General features: G+C 39.2%; 1 protein-coding gene across 4 annotated transcripts in view; it reads right to left on the bottom strand.

The window, feature by feature from the left end:
- Positions 1 to 27,246, bottom strand: part of CREBRF (CREB3 regulatory factor) — a 57,390-nt gene that overhangs the window by 15,365 nt on the left and 14,779 nt on the right. For 2 of the 4 annotated variants that reach the window (XM_068536371.1, XM_068536372.1), the window contains exons 2-7: positions 16,311 to 16,507; positions 14,124 to 14,249; positions 11,556 to 12,642; positions 3,542 to 3,736; positions 1,704 to 1,893; positions 415 to 488 (exon numbers count right to left, since the gene is read on the bottom strand). In XM_068536371.1, coding sequence (XP_068392472.1) covers positions 415 to 488; positions 1,704 to 1,893; positions 3,542 to 3,736; positions 11,556 to 12,642; positions 14,124 to 14,249; positions 16,311 to 16,319 — 1,681 coding nt within the window. In that variant the 5' untranslated portion in view covers positions 16,320 to 16,507. Of the gene's footprint in view, positions 1 to 414; positions 489 to 1,703; positions 1,894 to 3,541; positions 3,737 to 11,523; positions 12,643 to 14,123; positions 14,250 to 16,310; positions 16,508 to 19,171; positions 19,357 to 27,246 lie in introns of those variants that run through there. The other 2 variants (XM_068536373.1, XM_068536374.1) reach the window with 2 other exon arrangements.

Here is a 27,246-nt window from a genome sequence, read left to right as displayed (position 1 = left end):
AGAAGCCTAGAAATCTACAGTTTAACATGTACACACACACGATTCTAATGAACAATCACATTTGTAAAACATGTTTCTAAACTATCCACTCAAAGGTTAAAATATATATTAGTTAATAAAATTGGCTAACCCAGCACACAACTGTAAAATGGAAGTCAGAGATTAACATGGTCACAAGAGGTGAGCTCTTTAGGATAGAGGTGAGATTTGGCTTGGTGAGCCACAGGTAGACATACTAAGAGAAGGACGTGAATGAGTAAGAGTGAGTATATAGCTTACTGAATGGATGAACAAAAAAGAGGCTGGCCTAAAGCTGGGCAGAATACAGGGAAAGCAAATAACAAAACCAAAGAAAAAGAGAGTGGTCAGCAAGGTAAAAGGAAGTTAATCAAATTGTTAAAAGTGTTGGTTTACCGTATTCTGTGTTGAGGCCCCATAATTTCACTTTATTAGCTTCATACTGCGCTTTTTTCTTTAACCGACAAGCCCTGTGAAAGGAAGGAGCAATTAGCTCACTCATTTTTTTACAGGGAACATTCAGAATATACTTCTTTTTGCTGCTGTCAGACATTTTCTAATAGCAACCAAAAATCACTGCCTACTGATATTTGTATCAAGGGCCTCAATCATCACCCCAAAACATACAATATCATCATTTATCCAAACTGATTTTTTGAAGTTTCAGCATAGATTCAAAAATAAAGCTATGGTTAGTATACCAAAATAAACAAACAAAAACGGACAATACCAAGTGGTGTAGAAGATGTGAAATAAGTGGAACCCTCGTATGTTGCTGGAGGGGATGTAAAACAGTACATACAACTACTTCGGAAAACAGTAAATATTGTTTTAATTTACTTCATTACTTTGGAAATAGCTACTTTGGCAGTTTCTTATACAGTTAAACACACACTCTCGGGAATTTACCCAAGAGAAATGCAAACTTATGTTCACATAAACAACTGCAGATGAATGTTTATGGTGACTTTATTCATAATTGCACAAAATTAGAAACCACTCAACTATCCCTCAACTGGTGAACAGATACACTGTAGTGTATCACTTCAAAGGACTACTACTATCAATACTCCTCCACACAACAACATGATGAATCTCCAATTCATCCTGTGTGATATCAAAGCCAGACTCAAAAGGCTGCATATAATATGATTCCATCTATATTCTAGAAAAGGCACAACTGTAGGAACAGAAAACAGACTGGTGGTTGTGAGGAGTTAGGGGTGAGAGAGGGAGTTCACTTTTACAAAGAGGCATAAGGAAATTTTTTAAGGCGATAAAAATGTTCAATATCTTGACTGTGGTTGTGGTTTACAGAATTGGATATGTTTGTCAAAACTCACAGAAGGATACACTGCAAGTGAAGAATTTATCAAGTAAATTACACCTCAATAAAAAAACCTTACTGCAAAACAAACAAAAAATAAAGAGCTATGATAAAATTTTTCATTTTTATACTATACGGCACTTGAGTTCATTCACCTCTCCCCTTTAAAAACTTCTTCCATGAAGCATAAATACCATCATTTACTTTCAAAGGAAAAATTATAATACTCTCATTGTAGTATTTATAAAAGTATATTTCTGAAAAAAGGGCCGAGGGCCATCTCCTCTATGAAAGCTCACTGAAGTCTAATCTCACCTCCTAGACTTCAATCACATGAGTAAACATGATTACCATTTACCTGGAAGCCAGCTTATTTTTTTCCTTCCTTGACCTTGGCCGGGCTGTTAAGGGAAGCTCACTGACTGGAGTCAGATCACTAATCACCTTATTCAGTTTCCGTAGTTCATTGCCTATCTGGAGTAGTTTTTTAGGATTTGGAGTCAGGTCTTCCACATCCGTTCTCCGTGACTTCTTTACTGCATATTTGCCTATAGATGGTTTAAAAGAAGTTTAAGTGAGATCATTTTATTTAACAAGAGATACATTTTATATAGCCATATTTAAAAACCCATCTCTCCCCTCCCCCCTTTTGTTTTCAGAGGCCTGAGCATGTGAACAACCTACGCTAGAAGGGCTGGCCTCTTCTCCTTCCCACTTTGTGATGGCAAGAAATGGGGGTAATATAGCACAACTCCAGCCTTTTCCCAACTCTTCTCCACCTTAAGGTTTCTAGCCCTGGTATGATGGATTCTTAATTATCTGCATGGAAGTAATAAGCATCTCAAACCTCAGGACTGGAGTCCAAGTTCACCTGCACACAAAAATCAGGGCTAGGGTACAGTATATGGTCAGGAACGAATTTGGAAATTTTACCCAAACCAAGACATTTAGGCTGCTATGACTGAAAATTTGTCAGACATATATATTCCTGTGTTGGACCCAAAAGTCCAACAAATAAGGATTGCCTTTTCAGAAACCACGTCTTCAGTTAGTTTGATAAATAACATTACAGGAGACTCAAGAAGACTTTCCCTACCACTGCAGGCAAGAGGAATGGCTCTGTCCTCTGAACTACAATACCCTGAACAACTTTCCTAGTACTCACTACATGCTACCTGTACCTATTTGTTGGACTCATCTTTTCATTTCTGGTAGAAAATTGATCTGAAGTCAAAAATTAGGCCTTTATTCACTGAAAGATAATAGAGTACAGACCTGGGTGCCAGCGGAAAGGGAAAATGAGGCACAAATATACTTCTGATACAACTTCTGTGTCAAAAATGCTTAGCAACTTATATCTGTAGCATGAGCGACTACTAAACTGTTTACTGAGCTCCAGCCTACTAGTGCCCCCCCACCTTCTCAGTACAGACTTTGGATTAAGGTAAAAACATCTGTGGAAGAAATTCTACTCAATTACTTCCTCCTGGGTTCACAGTTCAAAACCTGGCCTACCTAAGATTATAAGCTTCTCCTGACTCTTACTATTCAATTCTTCCTGCTCCATTCCTTTTCTCCACAATTGTTCTTCCTTTCTTTTCCTTTCCCTCCTCTTTTCTCTCCACCACCGTTTTGATTCCAATCTCCCTGTTTACATTTAGGCCTGGAGATTGGACAAAAATGAAAGACAGAGATGCTAGAGCCCATACTCTTCTTTCCCAACCCTTCTTGCTTATGGCAACTGTGACAGGTCAGGAATCAGCAGGCTGTTGGGTCATTTCCTGGGTAGGATATATAGAACAAGAAGTGACTAGAAATCATTTTTACACAAGCTTTCCTCCCTGTTTAGGTGATGGCTCTCAATACTGGTAAGAGCTATTTGTGAATGAAGAGCAGTCATAGCAAATACAGCAGCTCTACTGTTCTACTCTCCAATTTGCTAGGAAGGGTTGAATACCTACATATAATGTATAATGATTAAGCATTATGGTTTACTATCTCTATTTAAAAGTGACATGAAATATCCAGGACTGACGGTTACCGAGACTTATCATGGTGATCATGGTGTATGCAAATGTCAGATCACTATGTAATACACCTGAAACTGATATAATATTGTACATCAACTATATTTCAATAACAAGAGAAAGGAAGGGAGGGAGGGAGGGAACCTATATGATCACAATCCCCTCTTACCATGATGTAAGCCATTCTTCTGATACATGTTACTTGGCAAGGTATCTCTGTTCCATTCAGATGGCCTTAGCATCCTCTCTTGCTGTGATGGTGTGAGTTGTTCACTATACTCCCAGAAGTACCTTCTTTTACCTCTCTTCCGAGAGGTAATTGAAGTCATCTCCTTCAAGTCTTCCACAGAATCATTTTCATAGCCTTAAAAAAAGAAAGCACCCCCCCCCCGAATTTTTTAAGTTCCATAAATTTCAATAAACCAATCAGGACAAACAAAAAGATCCCCTCTATTTACCACCTGACACATTTCCTTTCATCAAAAAACAGTATTAACATGTCAAAGATAATAAACCAAATCTATAAAATAACTTTTAATGTAGAAATCTCTCAATTCAAAATATTTAGAGATTAATAAACAGAGATAACTACACTGTTTATCTTCCTTAGGTTTCTCCTTGGTTAGTATATGACACTTCTTTTGTATCTTCACATAAGATTGAGAGAATAATGAAATATAGCCACAGGAAAACAAACAACCCAATCAAAAAGTGGGCAGAAGACCTAAATAGACATTTCTCCAAAGAAAACATACAGATGGCCAACAGGCACATGAAAAGATGCTCAATATCACTAATTATCAGAGAAATGCAAATCAAAACCACAATGAGGTAATCACCTCGCACCAGTCACAATGGCCATCATTAAAAAGTCCACAAACAAAAAAAAAAAAAAAAAAAAAAAAGTCCACAAACAATAAATACTGGAGAGGGTGTGGAGAAAAGGGAACCCTCCTACACTGTTGGTGGGAATGTAAATTGGTGCAGCCACTATGGAGAACAGTATGGAGGTTCCTTAAAAAGCTAAATACAGAGTTGCCATAGGATCCAGCAATCCCACTCCTGGGCATATACCCGGAGGAAACGCTAATTCAAAAAGAGTCATGTACCAAAATGTTCATTGCAGCTCTATTTACAATAGCCAGGACATGGAAGCAACCTAAGTGTCCATCATCGGATGAATGGATAAAGAAGATGTGGCACATATATACAATGGAATATTACTCAGCCATAAAAAGAAACGAAATGGAGGTATTTGTAGTGAGGTGGATGGAGTTAGAGTCCGTCATGCAGAGTGAAGTAAGTCAGAAAGAGAAAAACAAATACAGCATGCTAACGCATATATATGGAATCTAAGGAAAAAAAAAAGGTCATGAAGAACCTAGTGGCAAGACGGGAATAAAGACACAGACCTACTAGTGAATGGACTTGAGGATATGGGGAGGGGGAAGGGTAAGATGTGACAGGGTGAGAGAGTGGCATGGACATATACACACTACCAGATGTAAAATAGATAGCTAGTGGGAAGCAGTCACATAACACAGGGAGATCAGCTTGGTGCTTTGTGACCACCTGGGGGGGGGAAAGGGAGGGTGGGAGGGAGGGAGATGCAAGAGGGAAGAGATATGGGAACATATGTATATGTATAACTGATTCACTTTGTTATAAAGCAGAAACTAACACACCACTGTAAAGCAATTATACTCCAATAAAGATGTAAAAAAAAACAAAAACAAAAACAAAAATACACATGCACCCCAATGTTCACAGCAGCACTATTTACAACAGCCAAGACTTGGAAGCAACCTAAATGTCCATGGACAGATGAATGGATAAAGAAAATGTGGTGTATATGTGTATGTGTGTATATATATATATACACACACACATACATAAACACACACACACACACACACAAACAGAATACTACTCAGCCATAAAAAAGAATGAAATAATGCCATTTGCAACAACATGGATGGACCTAGAGATTATCATATTAAGTGAAATCAGACAGAGAAAGAAAAATAAGTATCATATGATATCACTTATATGTGGAGTCTAAAATATGATACAAATGAAGTTATTTATAAAATAGAAGCAGACTCACAGACATAGAAAACAAACCTATGCTTACCAAAGGGGAACGTGGGGGGAGGGATAAATTAGGAGCTTGGGATTAGCAGATACAAACTACTATATATAAAACAGATAAACAACAAGGTCCTACTGTATAGCACAAGGAACTATATACAATATCTTGTAATAACCTATAATGAAAAAGAATATATGTATGTATAACTGAATCACTTTGCTGTACACCAGAAACTAACACAACACTGTATAAATCAACTATATTTCAATTAAAAAAAAAAGAAATATAGCCACAGGAATGTTAAAAGTACCATTAGTTAACGGTACTTAGACACTATACAATTATTTTTAATGTCTTCCATCTAATATTTATGCATCTGAAACATCCCCAGACAGAAAGCTGTGTGCATTTCTGGGATGGTATCCTATGAGGCAGAATTCCGTGAGGCAGCAGTGGTCTTCTTCCTACTTCCCACAATACCCTTTTTGTAAAAGTACAAAAATGACAGCTCTCACACAGGCTATTCAAATAAAAACTTATATGCCTATTTCTAACTAATATTTTATTGGAAGCAATTTGCATTTACTTCACTTTTTAAGAAGTTATTTTCCCTACTAATAGGAAGTTTCAGTAAATACTTAATTCTGAGCTGCTAGAACTACTGGTCAGACCCAATACAGAATAACCTATACATCTAAAATACCCTCAGAGCATGCCCATCTTAGAGGTACTCCACCTAATTAGTACTAGGTACATGGGGCAATGGAGATGGGCTGTGCACGGGGTGTGTACAGCCCTAAACCTAAGGTAGCAAGGAAAAACTGGATGGCGATGGCCAAGCAAAATGACCACTTTCCCTCCTAAAAACATGACTCCTCTGGAACTGACACTAAGAAAGTGATGACATCTGCACATTTTGGAAATAAAATAGAATTTTAGAATTTTACCAGGTTTTCTTCACATTAAGAATTAATTAGGGGGCTTCCCTGGTGGTGCAGTGGTTGAGAGTCCGCCTGCCAATGCAGGGGACACGGGTTCGAGCCCTGGTCTGGGAAGATCCCACATGCCGCGGAGCAACTGGGCCCGTGAGCCACAATTGCTGAGCCTGCGCGTCTGGAGCCTGTGCTCCACAACAAGAGTGGCCGCGATAGTGAGAGGCCCGCGCACTGCGATGAGGAGTGGCCCCCGCTTGCCGCAGCTAGGGGAGGCCCTCGCACAGAGACGAAGACCCAACACAGCCATAAATAAATAAATAAATTAAAAAAAAAAAAACAAGAATTAATTAGGAACATGATTCTATTTATTTGACATTGTGGGAAAGGCAAAAGTACAGGGACAAAGTGGTTGCCAGGAGTTGGGGGTGGAGGGAGAGGCTGACTATAAAGGAACGGGAGGGAAATCTGGGGGGTGATCAAACTGTTCCGTACCTTGATTGTGGTGGTGGTGGTTTCATGATTATGTGCATTCGTCAAAACTCAAAGAAGTGTACACTTAAAGAGGGGTGAATTTTACTGTTATGCCTCGATAAACATGACCTTTGAAAAAAGAATCAATTCAGAGAGCAGAATGATTTCGAGGCAACAGTAAAGACAAGCTTTTGTAGCACTGCTGGCTTAACAGCATTATAATGCTCATGTAGTACTTTAAAACAAAGTAAAAAAACACAAACAAACAAAACAACAACATGGCAAGCAGTGTGACAGAAAACCTTAGTTCTTCTTAAGAAATGAGGCACAGGCTTCCCTGGTGGCGCAGTGGTTGAGAATCCTCCTGCCAATGCAGGGGACATGGGTTTGACCCCTGGTCCAGGAAGATCCCACATGCCGCGGAGCAACTAAGCCCGCAAGCCACAACTACTGAGCCTGCGTGCCACAACTACTGAAGCCCGTGCACCCTAGAGCCCGCATGCTGCAACTACTGAGCCCACGCACCCAGAGCCCGTGCTCCACAACAAGAGAAGCCACCGCCTGAGAAGCCCGCGCACCACAACGAAGAGTAGCCCCTGCTCGCCGCAACTAAAGAAAAGCCTGCGTGCAGTAACAAAGACCCAACGCAACCAAAAATAAAATTTAAATAACTAAATAAATAAAAAAGAAATGAGGCACAAGTTAAGTGACACAATCATTTTCAGAAATCTGATTTTTGAAAATTCTGTTAGATACATAAATAATTTTTTCTTTACTCGTGTTAATGTATCACTTTAAAGGATTTTATCTTATTCCAGTTATCAACCTAGCTTTGGAAAAGGTGCAAGGGCTACATGCTTCTGCCAGAAATGGCCTTTTTAAAAAGGCCTTTGCTCCATGAGGCCAAGCTAAAATTACTGGCTCACAAAGACGACCCTAGTATGGCTGGGAACACCTCAATACAGGCAGCACCAACCCAAACACTCCCATCTTCCTATGAATGTCAAGAACTGGCGTCCCACATTTAAGTCTACCCCAGCCCAAAGTATAAGGGAAACATTTTCACATACAGCTTCCTCAGGCAACCCATCCCCTGACACTTTATTTGATATGCTCCCTCAGGTGGCCTAGATTTCTGGCAAAACACTGTCTCTCTCATTTAACGTACTCACGTTATTTCACTCACAGATGTTTCATTTGAGGCTTCTAAGAACTGGGTAGGAAGAGGTTATTAACCCTATTTACAAAAAGAAACATGCTCATGGAGGGTTTAAGTGATTTGGCAGAGCTGGGACTGGCTCAGGCCCCATGACTCCAGCTCCAAATGGACTTCCCGCTTTGCCTGTGCCTACCCTACCTAGTTAAATGGTCTAAACAGATTTTTTTCCCCACATATATTCCATGTTAAATCCAAAGAGTCATTAGGATTTTGATTTCTTCTCTCCCACCCAAATTAATAACCAGTTTTATTTACTTACATATGTTCAGCACTTTCCCAAAAAAAGTATTTAAGGGTTATCGGTTTTCTTTGACCTAATATTTTAGTATTTTCTAATAGCATACACCATGAACTCACAATAACACACACACACACACACACACACAATGGATTTGTTAAAATCATCTGCCTTTCAATACAGAGACTACTGTGATCAAGTAGAATGCAGGAAAATTATATTCCCAGATCACCAGTCTTGCATTTAAGGTGATTAAATATTTCTCGAAGTGTGTTCTGAGGAACACTATTACTATAAAATATATCTTCAATCCCGAGTGGGTTCTGTGGTCAAATAAATTTTAAGAAACTCTTGTCCTGAATCTTTCTCTTGCCAAGTCACAGTACACAGAAGATCAGAAGACCGAGAAATCATGACAGTAAATAAACCCACTCAACTCTAAGTTGCATGAAGATAAGGATCATGTCTGTTTTGTTCATCTCTGCATAGCCAAAAATCTAGTACACACAGTGCCTAACACAAAATTAGGCACCTCCCCACAATTTTTTTTAAACAAATGATTTGTTTAATGTAACATTTCCCATGGAGCCTTTTCCATTTTCTTTTCATTTGCTGGATCACCATATTGATCTAACTCATTCCTTTCTGACACAGTTACCAAAACATAGTCAAAAAGGCCTAAAATTCTGATCACACATCTTTGGTTAGTGCAGATTACTACCATTAAGCTGGTAAAGTCAATCATGAAAATCCTTAGTAGGGATTACAAAATAAACTCTCATTCTGGGGGCCTAATTCTTAGCCTTACAACCATGTAATTCCATGACCCCAAACAGTTGTAGCCTGTCCACAGAATAGGCTCTATTAAAACTTGGGAGCAAGTCCAGAGTAGAGACTGAAACTCCATTTTACACCTTTCCTGGAGCTTTGTAGGCTCAGGCACTGTCGTAGCCAACTGCCAAGAAACAGCATCAAGGGAGCTAGTCATCACAAAAGGGCCTTTGTAAACTGCTGCAAATTAAACCAATCAACCCACTCTAAAACTAGCACTCTGAAGAAACTATAACTATCCCACTTTTCTGCTTCAAAGAATTTCTTCTTGCCTCTCACCAATAACTCACATTTGTATTCTTAAAGTCACTTGTTTAGCTCTTTCTTCCAAGAAGAAGGGAAATTTTCATTAGCAAATGTGAATAAGCCCCCAAAATACCATAAAATATCATTGATTTGTGGATAAAGCATGTCATTCGTTGACATTTGTGAGAAGTGTCCAAGTAATACTAACCAAAGAGGTTTTACTTCAAGTCAACTGGAAGTGAGTGAATTAAATGCCATCCAAACATTTAGCATTGTTAAATAGTGCCAAGAGGAGGGCTTCACCCTGCCAAATGCCAGCTAACACATCTCTGTTTAAAGCACTGTTGGTTGCTTAACACCAACAAACTCACAAATCAGGGCTCTCCCCCCCACCCCCGACGAGAGTCAAAAGGCTGAGAAAATGGAAATGAGGGTCAACTTATCAAGTGGTTTCTCTTCATGGACCTACTCATCTCTCAACACATTTATCCACGTGAAATCAAGTCTAAAGATCAAGGATGAACTTAAACTGGAGTTAAAAGTCAAGGAAAAGCAGGAATTCCCTGGCAATCCAGTGGTTAGGACTCCACGCTCTCATTGTCGAGGCCCAGATTCAATCCGTGGTCAGGGAACTAAGATCCCACCAAAAAAAAAAGTCAAAGAAAAGCAAAACTACAACCAGAAGTGGAATAAACAGTATAGTCCTCGCCTGCCTTGCTTGGTGATAGTGGGATTTACCGACTCCCTCAGATTTATATATTCCTTTTAGCACCAGCTGGTAAAGGCATTTTCTTCCCCACACTTTCCACTTCCTAGTTATCACCCTAGTTATCACTCCTTGTCTCAACCCTTACCTTCCCTCCTACCCTAATTCTAAATATGGGACTCAAAACAACAGGACTGACCGGTCAGGTTTTAAGGACCACTCATGGAGAGCACTCTGGTCTCCCTGTGGGAGGGAGCTATATAACTTACTGCTAACTGCAAAGATAGTTTGAAACACCTCAAAGCAGATTTCATTAACTTGTTGAGAGAAAAGTTTTCCTGCTAAGTAGAAAAGACAATTGTTCTGTCTAGACTATACTGAGTGCTAAAGTAAACCAAAGAAAAGGCATAAACCCTTTTCCTCCACCTTTTCCTTACTTGAAAATCCACTCAAGTCAAACAACTTAATTGTATCAAATGCATAAATCATTTGTGCAATAGAAAGATTTCACTAAGAGGAAAGTCTCTGGGCAATAATATGCTTCACTGGCTACAATATAGCTACTATGGCTGAAAAACCTTTCTGAAAATTAAATACCAATGTTTATACTGCCCAAAATCCCAACAATGAAAGGGCTCTCTTTGACAATTTATATTTTTCTTAATAACTTGGTCTTTTATGTAGAAGTTATAGTACCAACATTATTTTTGAAGAAAATAACTTTCGCTTAAATGTGAAGATCTTCACTTCTTTGTGCATTTAACTGTGTGCCACTTGGCAACACCATTTTCATAAATAAACTGCACAAGCCAACAGTGGCAAGAGCCCAACCATGCACATGCTGAAGTGAACCAGTTCCCCACAGGTTTCATTTTCTTTCTCCCTTTTTTTTATATGCACTGTATATAAATAGAGCAGAGACTCCTTCATGCTCATTAAATTATAGCATGTATTTTTCTTCAGTGGAAAAATACTGTGCAAATGAAAGATGCAGCAGACACAAAGAAAAAGCTCTCTTTTACATTATTCATTAAGTAGGCTTTGTTGGTTATTAGGGATGAGTAATATAAACCATCATTGCTTGGTTCACCATTCTAGGGACTCCAAACACACCTCAATTATAACAGAGGGACACGTGCAGAAATAGGAATATTTTTTAAACCAATCAATTTTGGCATCTTTGCACAGCTGCTCAAGAGAGTGACAGATCACTTAACATAAGATAAATTAAGAAGAAGCCCTCGAGGAATCAGCATATGAACTACACATGAGCAAGAGTGATTATTTTAGAGCTGTTTGAATAGATAAAAGCAATTACATATCCAAGTCAAGATACTAAGTCATTTAATCCCCAGACTAAGACAAAGAAAGCATCCACAGCAAAACTTTCTATTTCAAGAGAGTAGCAAAAAGTCAATTCAGTAAGCCTCCAAGCACTACAATACCTGGTTCAGAGAAAGTGTCACTGATGTCATCATCCTTGTCATCTTCATAATCCTCTTCCTCTTCTTCCTCTTCCTCGTTTTCAGAAAGTTCGTGCTCGCTGCCAAATCCTTCATCATGGTCCTCATCGTCAACATCTTCCTCGTCCTCCTCGTCTTCTTCAGGACTGCATTTGGTTGGCTGTTCACCCAAGTTGTCGGACACAAAAAGGGAATAATTGTGCTCTTCTTTTTTCTGGGATGAATCTGAGACCGATGTGCTGGCAGAAAGGCTGCTACTCTCTCCTGCTGCAATCGACACAGGCCCCTCCTGGGGCAGGGGACTGAGTAATAGTTCCTGGGTTTCTTTAAAAGGCAAAGCTGGAGTGGCATGGCCCTGCAGAGGCTCCGTCCCTTTTTTCTCTGGTCTTTTGGCTACGGCTCCACAGTAGCAGGTGTTCTCCTTTGCTGAATCTGCATGAACCTGGCTCAATAGAGGCCGGCTCTGCTGCACTGGGTTGATCTTTACCTTTGCCTTTTTCACATAGTCTTTACATTCAACATGAAAGTTCACTTTTTCATTATGATACATGTTGGTCTTCACCATGATTTGTGTGCTTGAAGTGGGTTTACTTGCTTTTTGGACACAGTCTGACAAAGGGACCTCAGCCTGAAGAGTCTTAGAAGAACACACAGGAGCAGCTGCTCTGCTTGTGATCTTTTTACCAGGGAATGATGAGGGCAAGGGATTTTGTTTGACACTGAAAAGTGAATCAGGGTAATAAAGGGAATCAGAAACAGACTGAGAGTCCTCACTATTAAGCTGGGCCAAAGTTGGAGTTTTACTTATGACCTCTTCATCTTGGTAAGGGCTAGAAAAGTCATCAAGACCCAAGTAATCCACTTCTTTTGTTCCCCAGATGTCACAGCTGGTTAGTTTGGTGTACTTCGTTAAGTCTTCACAGTATGTATCCCACTGTTCCCAGTTTGAGGTTAAAGCACCCTCGTTATCCAGGACATCTGTGAAAGACTCCAGATTTTCAATGTCTTTGCAGTCCTCCAAAGAAAGGAAGTTGTCTCTAGGATTTTGCTGGTAGTTCATCTCTCTATCCTGAGAAAGGTTTAAAAAAAAAAAAAAAATCACATACCGTAATTGAGGAAAGAGTTATTTACCTCCATACTCACTTTCATGTATCAAATTGATAAATCAGTACTCAACCTCTGGTCTGCTTTTACGATAAAGACTACTTACATGACACTCTACCATTCCATTTAATATCATTTCCTCGGGCAAGGAAAAAAAAAAAAGGGAAAATATGTCCCCTGAGAAACTTAGGTATGGTTCAAGGGCTCTTGAACTTCACTGTAAACACTCTTCCCGAAAAAAAGTTTACATTTCCTGATCTTTAACTTAGAAGGATTTTGGGACCTTCTCAGAAACAAGCTTCAGTTATAAAGCAAATAACGAAGGCCTTACCTTCATCACAGAATATGTCTTCTTAAGTGAGAATTTAAACATAGAGGTGAAGAGCAATCCAAAGAGAGGTGCAACTCAGCCACAGAAAGATAAGATCTTTGGTAAGACCTGGTAACAACTCTTGGGCATGGGAAAGTACTTTAACTCCTCATGAGTATGATATTCCTCATGAGTAGAGAGATGATTTTTTAAATGTCAGTAAGACTATGCAGCCATTAAAAGGAATGCAGTTAAGCTCTAATGTACTAGGATGAAAGGCCACTTACCACGTTTTTATGTTAAAAAGAGTTAAGTTACAGAATACCGTATCAATGATATGTCATCCAATTTTAAATATTCATATATTTATATATGCATAGAAAAACTCTGTTAGTGGTAATTATCTCTGGGGAAAAGGTTTGGTGGGTGGAGGCTCAGGAAGAAAATGAGGAAATTTTCAGTTTTCCAGTTTGTTTTTGTTCTGTTTTGATTTCTCCATTTGTTTGTGGGGTTTTGGTTTTTTTTTTTTTTTTTTTTTTGGTTGCATGTATGTCTCTGTGTGTTTTAACAGCTTTACTGAAGTATAGTTTACATACCACAAAATTCACCTCTCTTTAGTGTACAACTCAATAATTTTTAGCAAATTAACAGATTTGTGTTAGTTTTCCAGTTTTTATATACCTCCGTGTTTCTTAAGTTGCATGTAATTTAAATTATTCTTAAAGTCTTTTTCTTAAGAATCTTAAGTGTCTATTTACCTCGAGAATAAATGATTAGTATATTCAGATGTTGCTTGGAATTGCTACCTTTGTCTCACATTCTCTGTGTCATCTGCCTTGCTCAATGTTATCATTCCTAAATATCCCAGCTGCAAAGTCCTTTAGCAGTTAGGCATATTAAAAAGACGGCTTCTATCTTCATCGTCAAAAACTAAACTTAAGGATATTTAGATAACCTTTCCTCTCACTATTTTCAATGGGTTCACACACCTTTCTAAAATACCAGACTGACAGTGACAAGAATAAAATTTGGCCTGATTACATCATTTTTTCTTTTTAGACATTTATAAATAAAAAAAGTATACAACACCTTTACCTCAAATCGATTAAAGCAGAATCCAAGAAAATGTTACTTACCAGTTCATACATGAAATCTGGATCTGAACTGTTTGCTAAGAGATCTGTGCTCATCAGAGTCTGTTCTGAAAAGGTGTGGCTTCGAAAGGCATCCCCAAAAGGCGGATCCATTCCGCTTACACTAGGCTACAACAGAGTGATTTTAATTTTGGAAAGTTAATGACTGCTTCGAGACCAGTTTATTACACACAAGCCCCACCCCCACACCTACTAAATAATTATCTTCAAAACTATTTTGTATTTTTTCCTGCTTTTTAATTTTAGTACATTTGAAATATCTAACTAACATTAAACTATGGACTTATATTAGGAAAATAACTAAGATGCATCAAACATTGGAAAAGGAATAGACTGGAAATTGTTAATTATACCTAACTTCTAAAAACTAAAGCTTATTTAGCCACCAGAGTCAGCATGTAGTACCTAATGAGTACTTTTATTTATTAGCTATGTAACATTTCTTCAAATCCATCTCTAACAACACTCGCTGTTCTAACTCCAGAAAGTGGAGAATCCCCTGCCATTTCTTGGGGTCTGCAGAGGTAGCAAGACAGTCTCTATACTCCTAAATGAGATAGCAAGACAGTCTCTATACTCCTAAATGAGTTCAATGTCTTATTTCCCAAAACAAGTGGAAGACCATTTGGGCATCTCTAGTCCAACAAATGCCTCCAGGAACGTGATGGAGACAGGATCAGCCAAGTATCAAAAAATCTGCTGAGTGAGGCCAGTAACTGGGGCATGAACTCAGTAGCCTTAATCCTGATCCCTGAGAAGGGTACAATTTCTATGATAAATAAGAAAGGGAGAAAAAAAGACTCGGCACCCAGAGTTGATGCTCCTTCTTTTCTCTTCATCCCCCCTTTACCATTTCAAGGTCTAAACAAATTACTTCAGAGTGAAGTTTGGGCTAGGACTACTAAAGTGACCCAAACAAGTCTAAGTCCTCACTTTGAAATCTAACTTGGATAAAAGAAGAAGATGGGAAAGAATACAAATTCCCTGTCTGCCTTTTTGTTCTTCTCTTGCAAGTTTCTGGCAAAACTTTAAAAATTATATTAGTCTACTTGCTTATATTTCTCTATTCATATACCTTCTACCTACCACAGACTGACCCCTTTTCACACACTCTTTCACCATGTTTTCCTTCATGGGTACTTCCCATCCCATTCTTTTCTTTCTCTAATTTTCTGCAAGCTTGCCAGGTTGCAAGCTCAAAGTAAGTGTTTTATAGACCTAAATTCAAGTATTCAATAAATAGCGAATGAAACTTTGAATGGGAAAGAACTCAAAATGGGTATCTGCAGTCCACTTGGTATAGTGGTTGGGGTGGAGGGAGGCCACCGGTCTTTTTACTACCAGCTAGCAAACCCCCTTTCTTTGCCTCTGCTGCCTGCCTCCAAATCACTGGACCATCTCGGCAAGTTGCTGATTTCCCGAGCTCGAGGCACAGTTCTGCCTGGCCCCACATAAAGCCACCTTAGAGTCCCTGCCCTTTCATTATTTCTAGGTTTCTCCCCAGCATAAAAAGGGGAGGGATAAGACCTAACCACTGGAGGGGGAAGGGGAGAAGTTTGGATATGCAGAATAGGGACTAACAGGACTTCATTTATTGTTCCAGTGATTGCCTCAAACCAGAACTGAGCAATTCAAAATAGTTACCATAATATATTTATATTATGGTAACTATTTTGAATTGCTCAGTTCAAAAATAGATACAGTCATCCTTAGACACGTTCTGTGGGAGGTAGAGGTATATATGTATATGTGTGTGTGTGTGTGTGTGTGTGTGTGTGCGCGCGTGTGAAAGAGAGAAAGGCTGAAGTCCCTCACCATTTCCTCCTAACTGAATTCAATGGGCATGAAGGGAAAGGAACAACTGGGAAACTAGAAGAAGATAGAGGGGATGGAAATGGGCTTTCTGTGGCAGATTAATTTTCAGGGGAGTTGGTTTAGCCCCCATAAAAGCCAGCACCCTCTGCTACCTTCTAACCACCTTTTTCTTCACATTGTTCCCTGTGTCAACCTTGCTAAATTTCAAAGCTATAGCAAAGGAAGGACATGTATTCAAAACCAGTTGAGATCAGAAGCAAAATGTCTTTAAGAGATAGTATAGCAAGTTGTGTTAAGATTCAGAGAACTTACTGAACCAACTGCAGTGGGAAAATATAAAACTCTGCACCTTACCTGAGGCATTTCCAAGCCCAGATCCTGTGAGTCCGATCCCAAACTTCTTTTTTTTCTCGTTTGTAAATTCCTTTCCAGCTTTACTTTTAATTTCAAGATCAAAGATGATTTTCACAATAAACAGCAGGTTTCCCAGAATGCCTTCAATTCAACTGCTTGGATCACTGTTGTTGTTTTTTTAATAATTCTGTGCGAATCTGTCAACAACACAAAGTAACTTCACTGAAAGCCACTAAAAACAAGTTTACCTTTCAAAAATAACATTAACAAAGAACACTTTAAAGGAATAAGTACTGTGATTGTACTATCAAGAATTTGGCCATTTTTTAGTACCAACTATTCTGAAATTCACCATCCCTCCCTCTATTTGTTTCTACAATAGGACTGGTCAATAACCAACTGGCACTATAAAAAAAAAAAAAAAAAAAAAAAAAAAAGCTGACAAAATTAACATAGGCCTGGGACTTCCCTGGCAGTCCAGTGGTTAAGACTCCATGCTTCCAATGCAGGGGGCGCAGGTTCGATTCTCTGGTTGGGGAACTAAGATCCCACATGCCCCGTGGCACAGCCAAAAGGAAAAAAAAAAAATTAACACATGCCCATCTTCCTGTGATCTAAAAATGTATTTTACTTAATGTTAAAATAAACCTCCCATTCGCTTCATGTTTTGTATGAGAAAACATAATGTCTCAGCAATTCCATCTACTGTATAATCATTACCGCTAAGTGAACCTACATTTTATATCTCTCATAAATCTACAAGAAGAGGAATGAATATGTATCACCAATAACAGAATTTAACATATCCTCTACATTACATAAAATCACGGTCATAACGGTATATGCAACATTACTCTTTGAGTTATAAGTGAAATCTGTCCTTGAAGTAAGAATTATTCCAGTAAGCTCTGAACATGTGTATCTTGAGAGGGGAAACAGGGATAAGGACTACTTTGCAGAGTGGTTTCAAGGGTTAAATTAAATGACTGCAAGTCACCTGGCACAGGGTCTTGACTGTGGTAGAAACTGACAGGTTAGTTCCCCTTTCCCTCCTCTGTGAAGGCTTTAATCAAGAAGAACTAAACAGCTATACCCACTTCATCATCTCTTCCTAGATAAGTGGTCCTCAAAGTGTGATCCCAGGACCAGCAGCATCAGCATCAACCTGGAAATCTGTTACTAATGCAATTAATTCTTGGGCTCCAGACCAGACCTACTAAAGCAGAAATTCTGAGAGTAGAGCCCAGTAATGTGTTTTAACAAGCGCTCAGGGTGATTCTGCTCCTCTCTAAAATCTGAGAAACTCTGCTTTAAACTGAACTCCTTGCTCTTATTCATTCTAGATGCAGTATCATTTCTTAGACTGATGTAAAGAGCCAATTTAAGCTACGCTGCCCTCTGTAGTTAACACATTCTCTGGCATAGACCTGTGAAGTGATACATCAATTTCAGAGACCTCTTGCTGAACGAATAAGAGAGAGTCAACAAGGACGCAATAATTGTTCTACTCAATTAGATTAATAAATTGACTATCATCTGCATTTCCTAGATCTTTGCTGGGCTCTTCCCTCTAGTGGGCTGTCATTCTCAGTGCACTGTTCTAGCCTAGGAAACACCCTCAAGTGCCCAACCTGGGCCCAGAAACAGAATTAACTATGTGTCTCAATCCAGTGCTACAGTTTAAATGGACTGATGCCTGCTTGTGCCAAAGGCTAGTTCTGGCCCAATTCCTCCTTGGACATACTGCCGACACGTACTCTCAGTCCTAACTCTTCCCATGATTCCTGTGAGAAACAAGGTCAGTTGCCTTTTCCAGACCTATTACTTAGACCCCCCCCCCAAAAACCAAATTATTCAAGTGATGCATTCAACAAAGTGGACTAGTATAATCCTGGTCTATAACCTTGGATCTGGGAGAAAAGTTTGATACTCTCTAAAACCTGAAACTTATCCTTTCTAGCAACAGGGTTGAAGAATCAAGAAGAGATTGAGTTCTCTTCTACATATATACTTTGGCATATATTTATTGGCAACCACTATAGACACCATGTACCAACAGCTTGGTTTATCAGGAAAACACTGGACAAAAAAAGGGCTAAGTTCTAGTCACTGCTCTCACTTGCAAACTCGACAATATTGGGTAGGTCAATCTTTCTAAAACTCATTTTTCTCATCTATGTAAAGAAAATAATATTACTCCTGGCTACCAAATTTCCTAAGCCATAAAACTTCCATACAAATACAAATATTTGTGTAAAACATTATTTTAAACACTTGGCATCGAAACAAATTTGTCAATGCAGTTAGCAAAAAGAGCACTTGTTTGGAGGACAAGAGACCTGGATTCCAGTTTTGATTCCATAATTAAAACTAAATAGGAGAGTGGCCAAGATGGCAAAGTAGAAGGACCTTAAGCTCATCAACTCTCACAAGCACACCAAAATCACAACAATCTGCAGAACAATCATTGTTGAAAAAGACTGAAACCTACCAGAAAAGATCCTCTACAGCTAAAGACATAAAGATAGAACCATGAGACTGGTAGGAGGTGTGGACTTACAATATAATCAAATCCCATATCTCCCAGGTAGGTGAACCCCAAACTGGAGAATAATTATATTATAGAGGTTTCCCCACAGGAGTAAGAGTTCTGAGCCCCATATCAGGGCCCCCAGTCTGGGGGTGTGGCAACAGGAACAGGAGCCCCTAGAGCATTTAGCTTTGAGGGCCAGCGGGGCTTGATTGCAGAAGCTCCACAGGATGAAATAAGACTTCATTCTTAAAGGGGGCACACAAAATCTCACGCACACCAGGACCAAAGACAAAAGCAGTAATTTCACAGGAGCCTGGGCCAGACCTACCTGTTGGTCTTGCAGGGTCTCCTGGGAAGGTGGGGGGCAGCTGTGGCCCACCCTGGGGACGCAGACACTGGTGGCAGATACATGGGGGAGGCTAATATATTGGCACCAAGACCTGGTCGCACCCAACAGCCTGTAGGCTCCAGTGCTGGGATACCTCAGGCCAAGCAACAAACTGGGTGTGGACACAGCCCTACCAGTCAGCAGACAGGTTGCCTAAAGACTTCCTGTCCACAGCTGCCTCTAAACACAGCCCTAAACATGGCCCTGCCCACCAGAATACAAAGACCCAGCTCCACCTACCAGGAGGCAGGCATGGGCCCCTCCCACCAGGAAGCCTGCACAAGCCCCTGGACCAATCTCACCCACCAGGGAAACAAACAAAATTAAAGAATACAATAACTGAAATGAAAAACACACTAAAAGGAACCAACAGTAGACTAAATGAAGGAGAAGAATGGATCCGTGAGCTGGAATACAGAATAGTGGAAATCACTGCTGCCAAACCAAAAAAAGAAAAAAGAATGAAAAGAAATGAGGACAGCTTGAAACCTCTGGGACAACGTCAAGCATGCTAATATTCACATTATAGGGGTCCCAGAAGGAGAAGAAAGAGAGAAAGAACCTGAGAAAATATCTCAAGAGATAATAGCTGAAAACTTCCCTAACCTGGGAAAGGAAATAGTCGCCCAAGTCCAGGAAGTGCAGAGTCCCATACAGAATTAACCCACAGGGGAATACACCACGACACACTGTAATCAAAAGGACAAAAATTAAATATAAAGAGAGAATATTAAAAGCAACAAGGGAAAAGCAACAAATAACAAACAGGAGAACTCCCATAAGGCTATCAGCTGATTTTTCAGCAGAAACTCTGCAGGCCAGAAAGGAGTGGCACAATATACTTAAAGTGATGAAAGAGAAAAACCTACAACCAAGAATACTCTACCTAGCAAGGCTCTCTTTCAATTTTGATAGAGAAGTCAAAAGCTTTACAGACAAGCAAAAGCTAAAAGATTTCAGCACCACCAAACCAGCTTTACAACAAATGCTAAAGGGACTGCTCTAGGTGGAAAAGAAAAGACCACAACTAGAAACAAGAAAATTACAAAACAGAAAATCTCACTGAGAAAGGCAAACATACAATAAAGGTAGGAAATCATCCACACACAAAGCTAGTAGGGAGGTTAAAAGATAAAAGTAGTAAAATCTGGACTTCCCTGGTGGTGCAGTGGTTAAGAATCCACCTGCCAATGCAGGGGACATGGGTTCGAGCCCTGGTCCAGGAAGATCCCATGTGCCGCGGAGCAACTAAGCCCGTGCGCCACAACTACTGAAGCCTGTGCGCCTAGAGCCCATGCTCTGCAACAAGGGAAGCCACCGCAGTGAGAAGGCTGTGCACTGCAAAGAAGAGTAGCCCCTGGTCGCCACAACTAGAGAAAGCCCATGCACAGTAACGAAGACCCAACGCAGCTCAAAATAAATAAATAAATAAACAAATTTTTAAAAAAATAGTAAAATCATTTGTATCCAACAATAAGCAGTTAAGGGATACACAAAACAACTAGATGTAAAATATAAAATCAAAAACAGTAATCATCAGGGGAGGAGAATACAAATTCAGGGTATCTAAAATGCGTTTGAAATTAAGAGATCAGCAACTTAAAATAAGCACATATAAATACAGACTCCTATACAAAAACTTCATGGTAACCACAAAACAAAAATGCATAATCGATATACATGCAAAACAGAAAAAGAAATCCAAACATAACACTAAAGTTAGTCACCAAATCACAACAAGAAAACAAAGAATGGGGGGAAAAAACCTACAAAAACAAATCCAAAACAATTAACAAAATGGCAATAGGAACATACATATCGATAACTACCTTAAATGTAAATGAACTAAATGCTCCAACCAAAAGACACATACTGGCTGAATGGATACAAAAACAAGACCCATGTATTTGCTGCCTACAAGAGACTCACTTCAGATCTAGAGACACATACAGACTGAAAGTGAGGGGATGGAAAAAGGTACTGCATGCTAATGGAACTCAAAAGAAAGCCAAAGTTGCAATACTTACATCAGGCAAAATAGACTTTAAAATAAAGACTGTTATAAGAGACAAAAAAGGACACTACATAATGGTCAAAGGATCAATCCAAGAAGAAGATATAACAATTGTAAATATATATGCACCCTACATAGGAGCACCTCAATATATAAAGCAAATGTTACACAACAGTGTTACACAACAGTGGGGGACTTTAACACCCCACTTACATCAATGGATAGATCATCCAGACAGAAAAGCAATAAGGAAACACAGGCCTTAAATGGCACATTAGACCAGATGGACTTAGCTGATACTTATAGGGCATTCCATCCGAAAGCAGCAGAATACACATTCTTCTCAAGTGCACATGGAACATTCTCCAGGACAGATCACACGCTGGGCAACAAAAGCAAGCCTCTGTAAATTTAAGAAAACTGAAACTGTATCAACCATCTTTTCTGACCACAACACTATGAGGCCAGAAATCAACTACATGAAAAAAATTGCAAAAAACACAAACATGTGGAGGTTAAACAATACACTACTAAACAACCAATGGATCACTGAAGAAATCAAAGAGGAAATAAAAAAATACCTAGAGACAAATGAAAATGAAAACATAACAATCCAAAACCTATGAGATGCAGCAAAAGGAATACTAAGAGGGAAGTTTATAGCAATAAAGCTTACCTCAGGAAACAAGAAAAATCTCAAATAAACCACCTACCTTTATGCCTAAAGCAACTAAAGAAGAACAAACAAAACTCAAAGTTAGTAGAAGGAAAGAACGCATAAAGATCAGAAGAAGTAAATGAAATAGAGACTAAGAAAACAATAGAAAAGACCAACAAACTAAAAGCTGGTTCTTTGAAAAGATGAACAAAATTGATAAACCTTTGGCCAGACTCATCAAGAAAAAAGGGAGGGACTTCCCTGGAAGCGCAGTGGTTAAGAATCCACCTGCCAACGCAGGGGACACGGGTTCAAGCCCTGGTCTGGGAAGATCCCACACGCCGTGGAGCAACTTAGCCCATGCGCCACAACTACTGAGCCTGTGCTCTAGAGCCCGCAAGCCACAACTACTGAGCCCATGTGCCACAACTACTGAAGCCGCGCACCTAGACCCCATGCTCCGCAACAAGAGAAGCTACCACACTGAGAAGCCCACGCACTGCAACGAAGAGTAGCCCCCACTCGAGGCAACTAGAGCAAGTCCACACGCAGCAACAAAGACCCAAAGCAGCCATAAATTAATTAATTTTTAAAAAGAAAAAGAAAAAAAGGAGAGGGCCCAAATCAATAAAGTCAGAAATGAAAAAGGAAAAGTTACAACCAACACCACAGAAATACAAAGGATAAGAGACGACCATGAGCAACTGTACACCAATAGAATGGACAACCTAGAAGAAATGTACAAATTCTTAGAAAGGTACAATTTCCTAAAACTGAACCAGACAGAAATAGAAAATATGAACAGACTAATTACCAGTACTGAAATTGAATCACTAGTTAAAAAACTCCCAACAAGCAAAAGTCCAGGACCAGATGGCTTCACAAGCAAATTCTACCAAACATTAAGAGAAGAGTTAACACTTACCCTTCTGAAACTATTCAAAAAAATTGCAGAGGAAGGAACACTTCCAAACTCATTCTATGAGGCCACTATTACCCTGATACCAAAACCAGACAAAGATATCACAAAAAAAGAAAATTACAGGCCAGTATCACCAATGAACATAGACGCAAAAATCCTCAACAAAATAGTAGCAAACGAAGTCCAACAATACATTAAAAGGATCATACACCATGATCAAGTGGGACTTATCCCAGGGATGCAAGGATTTTTCAATATCCACAAATTAATTCAGTGTGATACACCACATTAACAAACTGAATAAAAACCATATGATCATCTCAGTAGATGCAGAAAAAGCTTTTGATAAAATTCAACATCCATTTATGATAAGAACTCTTCAGAAAGTGGGCATAGTGGGAACAAACCTCAACATAATAAAGGCCATATATGACAAACCCACATCTAACATCATACTCAATGGTGAAAAGCTGAAAGCATTTCCTCTAAGATCAGGAACAAGACAAGGATGCCCACTCTCACCACTTTTATTCAACATAGTTTTGGAAGCCCTAGCCACAGCAATGAGGAAGAAAAAAAAAAGAAAAGAAATAAAAGGAATCCAAATTGAAAAGAAGTAAAACTTTCACTGTCTGCAGATGACATGAAGATACAGATACATATGCAGATACATAGAAAATCCTAAAGATGCTACCAGAAAACTACTAGAGCTCATCAGTGAATTTGGTAAAGTTGCTGGATACAAAATTAATATACAGAAATCTGTTGCATTTCTATACACTAACAAAGAAGTATCAGAGAAATTAAGGAAACAATCCCATTTACCATCACATCAAAAAAAAATAAAATACCTAGGAATAAACCTACCCAAGGAGGCAAAAGACCTGTACTCCAAAAACTATAAGACGCTGATGAAAGAAATTGAAGATGATACAAAGAGATGAAAACATATACAGTGTTCTTGTATCGGAAGCATCAGTATTGTTAAAATGACCATAGTACCAAAGCAATCTACAGAATTCAATGCAGTCCCTATCAAATTACCAATGGCATTTTTCAGAGAACTGGAACAAAATTTTTTTTAATTTGTATGGACACACAGAATACCCCAAATAGCCGAAACAATCTTGAGAAAGAAGAATGGAGCTGGAGGAATCACGCTCCCTGACTTCAGACTACACTACAAAGCTACAGTCATCAAACAGTTTGGTATTCGCAAAAAAAAAAAACCAGATACATAGATCAATGGAACAGGACAGAAAGCCCAGAAATAAACCCACGCACTTATGGTCAATTAATCTATGCCAAAGGAGGCAAGAATATACAATGGACAAAAAGACAGTCTCTTCAATAAGTGGTGCTGGGAAAACTGGACAGCTACATGTAAAAGAATGAAATTAAAACATTCTCTAAAAGCCATGCACAAAAATAAACTCAAAATGGATTAAGGACCTAAATGTAAGACTGGATACTATAAAACCCCTAGAGGAAAACATAGGCAGAACACTGTTTGACATAAATTGCACTGATATTTTTTTGGATCTGTCTCCTAGAGTAATGGAAATGAAAACAAAAATAAACAAATGGGACCTAATTACATTTAGAAGCTTCTGCACAGCAAAGGAAAACCATAAACAAAACGAAAAGACAACCTATGAACTGGGAGAAAATATTTGCAAATGATGCCATCGACAAAGGATTAATTTCCAAAATATACAAACAGCTCATACAGCTTAATATCCAAAAAACAAACAACCCAGTGTAAAAATAGGCAAAAGATATAAACAGACATTTCTCCAAAGAGGACAGACAGATGGCCAAGAGGCACATGAAAAGACGCTCAATGTCACTGATTATTAGAGAAATGCATATCAAAACTACAATAAGGTGTTACCTCACACCAGTCAGAATGACTATCATTAAAAAGTCTACAAATAATAAATGCTGGAGAGGGTGTGGAGAAAAAGGAACCCTCCTACACTGTTGGTGGGAGTGTAAATAGGTGCAACCACTATGGAGAACAGCATGGAGGTTCCTTAAAAAACTAAAAATAGAGTTACTATATGATCCAGCAGTCCCACTCCTGGGCATGTATCTGGAGAAGACTCTAATTTGAAAACATACATGCACCCCAATGTCCACTGCAGCACTATTTACAGTAGCCAAGACATGAAGGCAACCTAAATATACACTGACAGAGGAATGGATAAAGATGTAGTATATATATATATATATATATATATATATATATATATATCTATATAGATATATAGATATATAGATATATATACACACACACACACACACACACACACACACAATGGAGTATTACTCAGCCATAAAAAAGAATGAAATAATGCCATTTGCAGCATCATGGATGGACCTAGAGATTATCATATTAAGTGAAGTAAGTCAGACAGAGAAAAAAAATACCATATGATAATCACTTATTTGTGGAATCTAAAAAAATGACACAAATGAACTTATTTACAAAACAGAAATAAACTCAGACATAGAACACAAACTTATGGTCATGAAAGGGGATAGCAGGGGGTGGGGTAGATGAATTAGCAGTTTGGGATTAACATATACACTATTATATATAAAGGAGATAACCAACAAGGACCTACTGTATAGCACAGGGAACGATACTCAATATCTTGTAATAACCTATAAGGGAAAAGAATCTGAAAAAGGGTATTATACATACATGTATAACTGAATCACTTTGCTGTACCCTTGAAACTAACACAACACTGTAGATTAACTATACTTGCATAAAAAAAAAAAAACCAAAAACTAAACGGCCTTATGAATTAGAGCATATTAGTTAAATGTATGCTTTAGCTCCCAGACTGAGGAATTACAATTATTATCCCTTAACTATGTAGTAGAGGTGTTATGAGAATTGAATGAAATATTAAATTAGGATGTAGCAATGAACTAAATCTGAAAGGTGATTATTATCAATAGGTGTATTTTGCCAACACATTCTTTTCTCCCACAGCTATTCCAGCTCAAAAACTCAACATCTGTGACAGCTGTTGGCAACAAAGCTGTATATTTTATTTATTTTATTTTATTTTTTAAAATTAATTAATTAATTTTTGGCTGCACTGGGTCTTCATTGCTGCCCACGGGCTTTCTCTAGTTGTGGCAAGCGGGGGCTACTCTTCGTTGCGGTGCACAGTCTTCTCATTGCGGTGGCTTCTCTTGTTGCAGAGCATGGGCTCTAGGTGCACGGGCTTCAGTAGTTGTGGCATGTGGGCTCAGTAGTTGTGGCACACGGGCTTAGTTGCTCTGCGGCATGTGGGATCTTCCCGGACTAGGGCTCGAACCTGTGTTCCCTGCATTGGCAGGCAGATTCTTAACCACTGAGCCACCAGGGAAGTCCCCAAAGCTGTATATTTTAAAGACACCAATTCCCAAAAAGAGGGTATCCACCATATAGAGGGTTGAGCTCGCTCTCCTGGGATAAAGGTCCTTAGTTGCTTCTCCTAGTCTCTTAGGTGGCAGCAAACAGGATGGGGGAGGGCCAATTCTACCCCAAGCAGTAGAACCTCCTTTCAGTGATAAACTCTCCCAGTCTCTAAAACTAATGACTAAAGGTCACAACACCAACTATCCTCATCCTCAACACTTTGCACCCATTTTCCAGAAATGCTTGGTACTGTTGCAAACATTTATTGTGAAACAACCAAGAAGAGCAAAATTCCCCACCCGAAAGTGGAAGGGAAAAAGAATAAGGACTTCTACAGCAGTTACCATTACACAGAATCTTCCATAATGACACACTGCTCCAAAACTACCTCCTAGGGCTTCCCTGGTGGTGCAGTGGTTAAGAATATGCCTGCCAATGCAGGGGACACGGGTTCGAGCCCTGGTCCGGGAAGATCCCACATGCCGCAGAGCAACTAAGCCCGTGCGCCAGAGCTACTGAGCCTGCGCTCTAGAGCCAGCGTGGCACAACTTCTGAAGCCCGCACGCCTGGAGCCCGTGCTCCGCAACAAGAGAAGCCACCGCAATGAGAAGCCCGTGCACCGCAATGAAGAGTGGCCCTCGCTCACCGCAACCAGAGAAAGCCCGCGTGCAGCAATGAAGACCCAACGCAGCCAAAAATAAATAAATAAATGAATTAAAACAAACAAACAAAAACAACTACCTCCTATACCAGGGAGCCATATACAAAAGGCACATTAATACTTAGATGGCCAAGTGACACTGAGGAGGAAGGTGTAACAACATGCTTTTTGGGGATGCCTTCATACTTCTGTGGGCTCAAGAATATCCATATTTTATTCAAGGTTTTTGATATTAAAGTACATAAAAAGTTAATGATCTAATTTCCCAATGTGTGACCTGAGAAATATTTGTCCCTAGGAATGTTACATGGTTATTCAACAAAAGGGTTGTGAGGTTAG

Source organism: Eschrichtius robustus, chromosome 2, assembly GCF_028021215.1.
Source record: "Eschrichtius robustus isolate mEscRob2 chromosome 2, mEscRob2.pri, whole genome shotgun sequence".
NCBI classification, from domain to species: Eukaryota; Metazoa; Chordata; class Mammalia; order Artiodactyla; family Eschrichtiidae; genus Eschrichtius; species Eschrichtius robustus.
The sequence above is the reverse complement of the archived record's forward strand: the minus strand, read 5'-3'. Positions and strand labels throughout refer to the sequence as shown.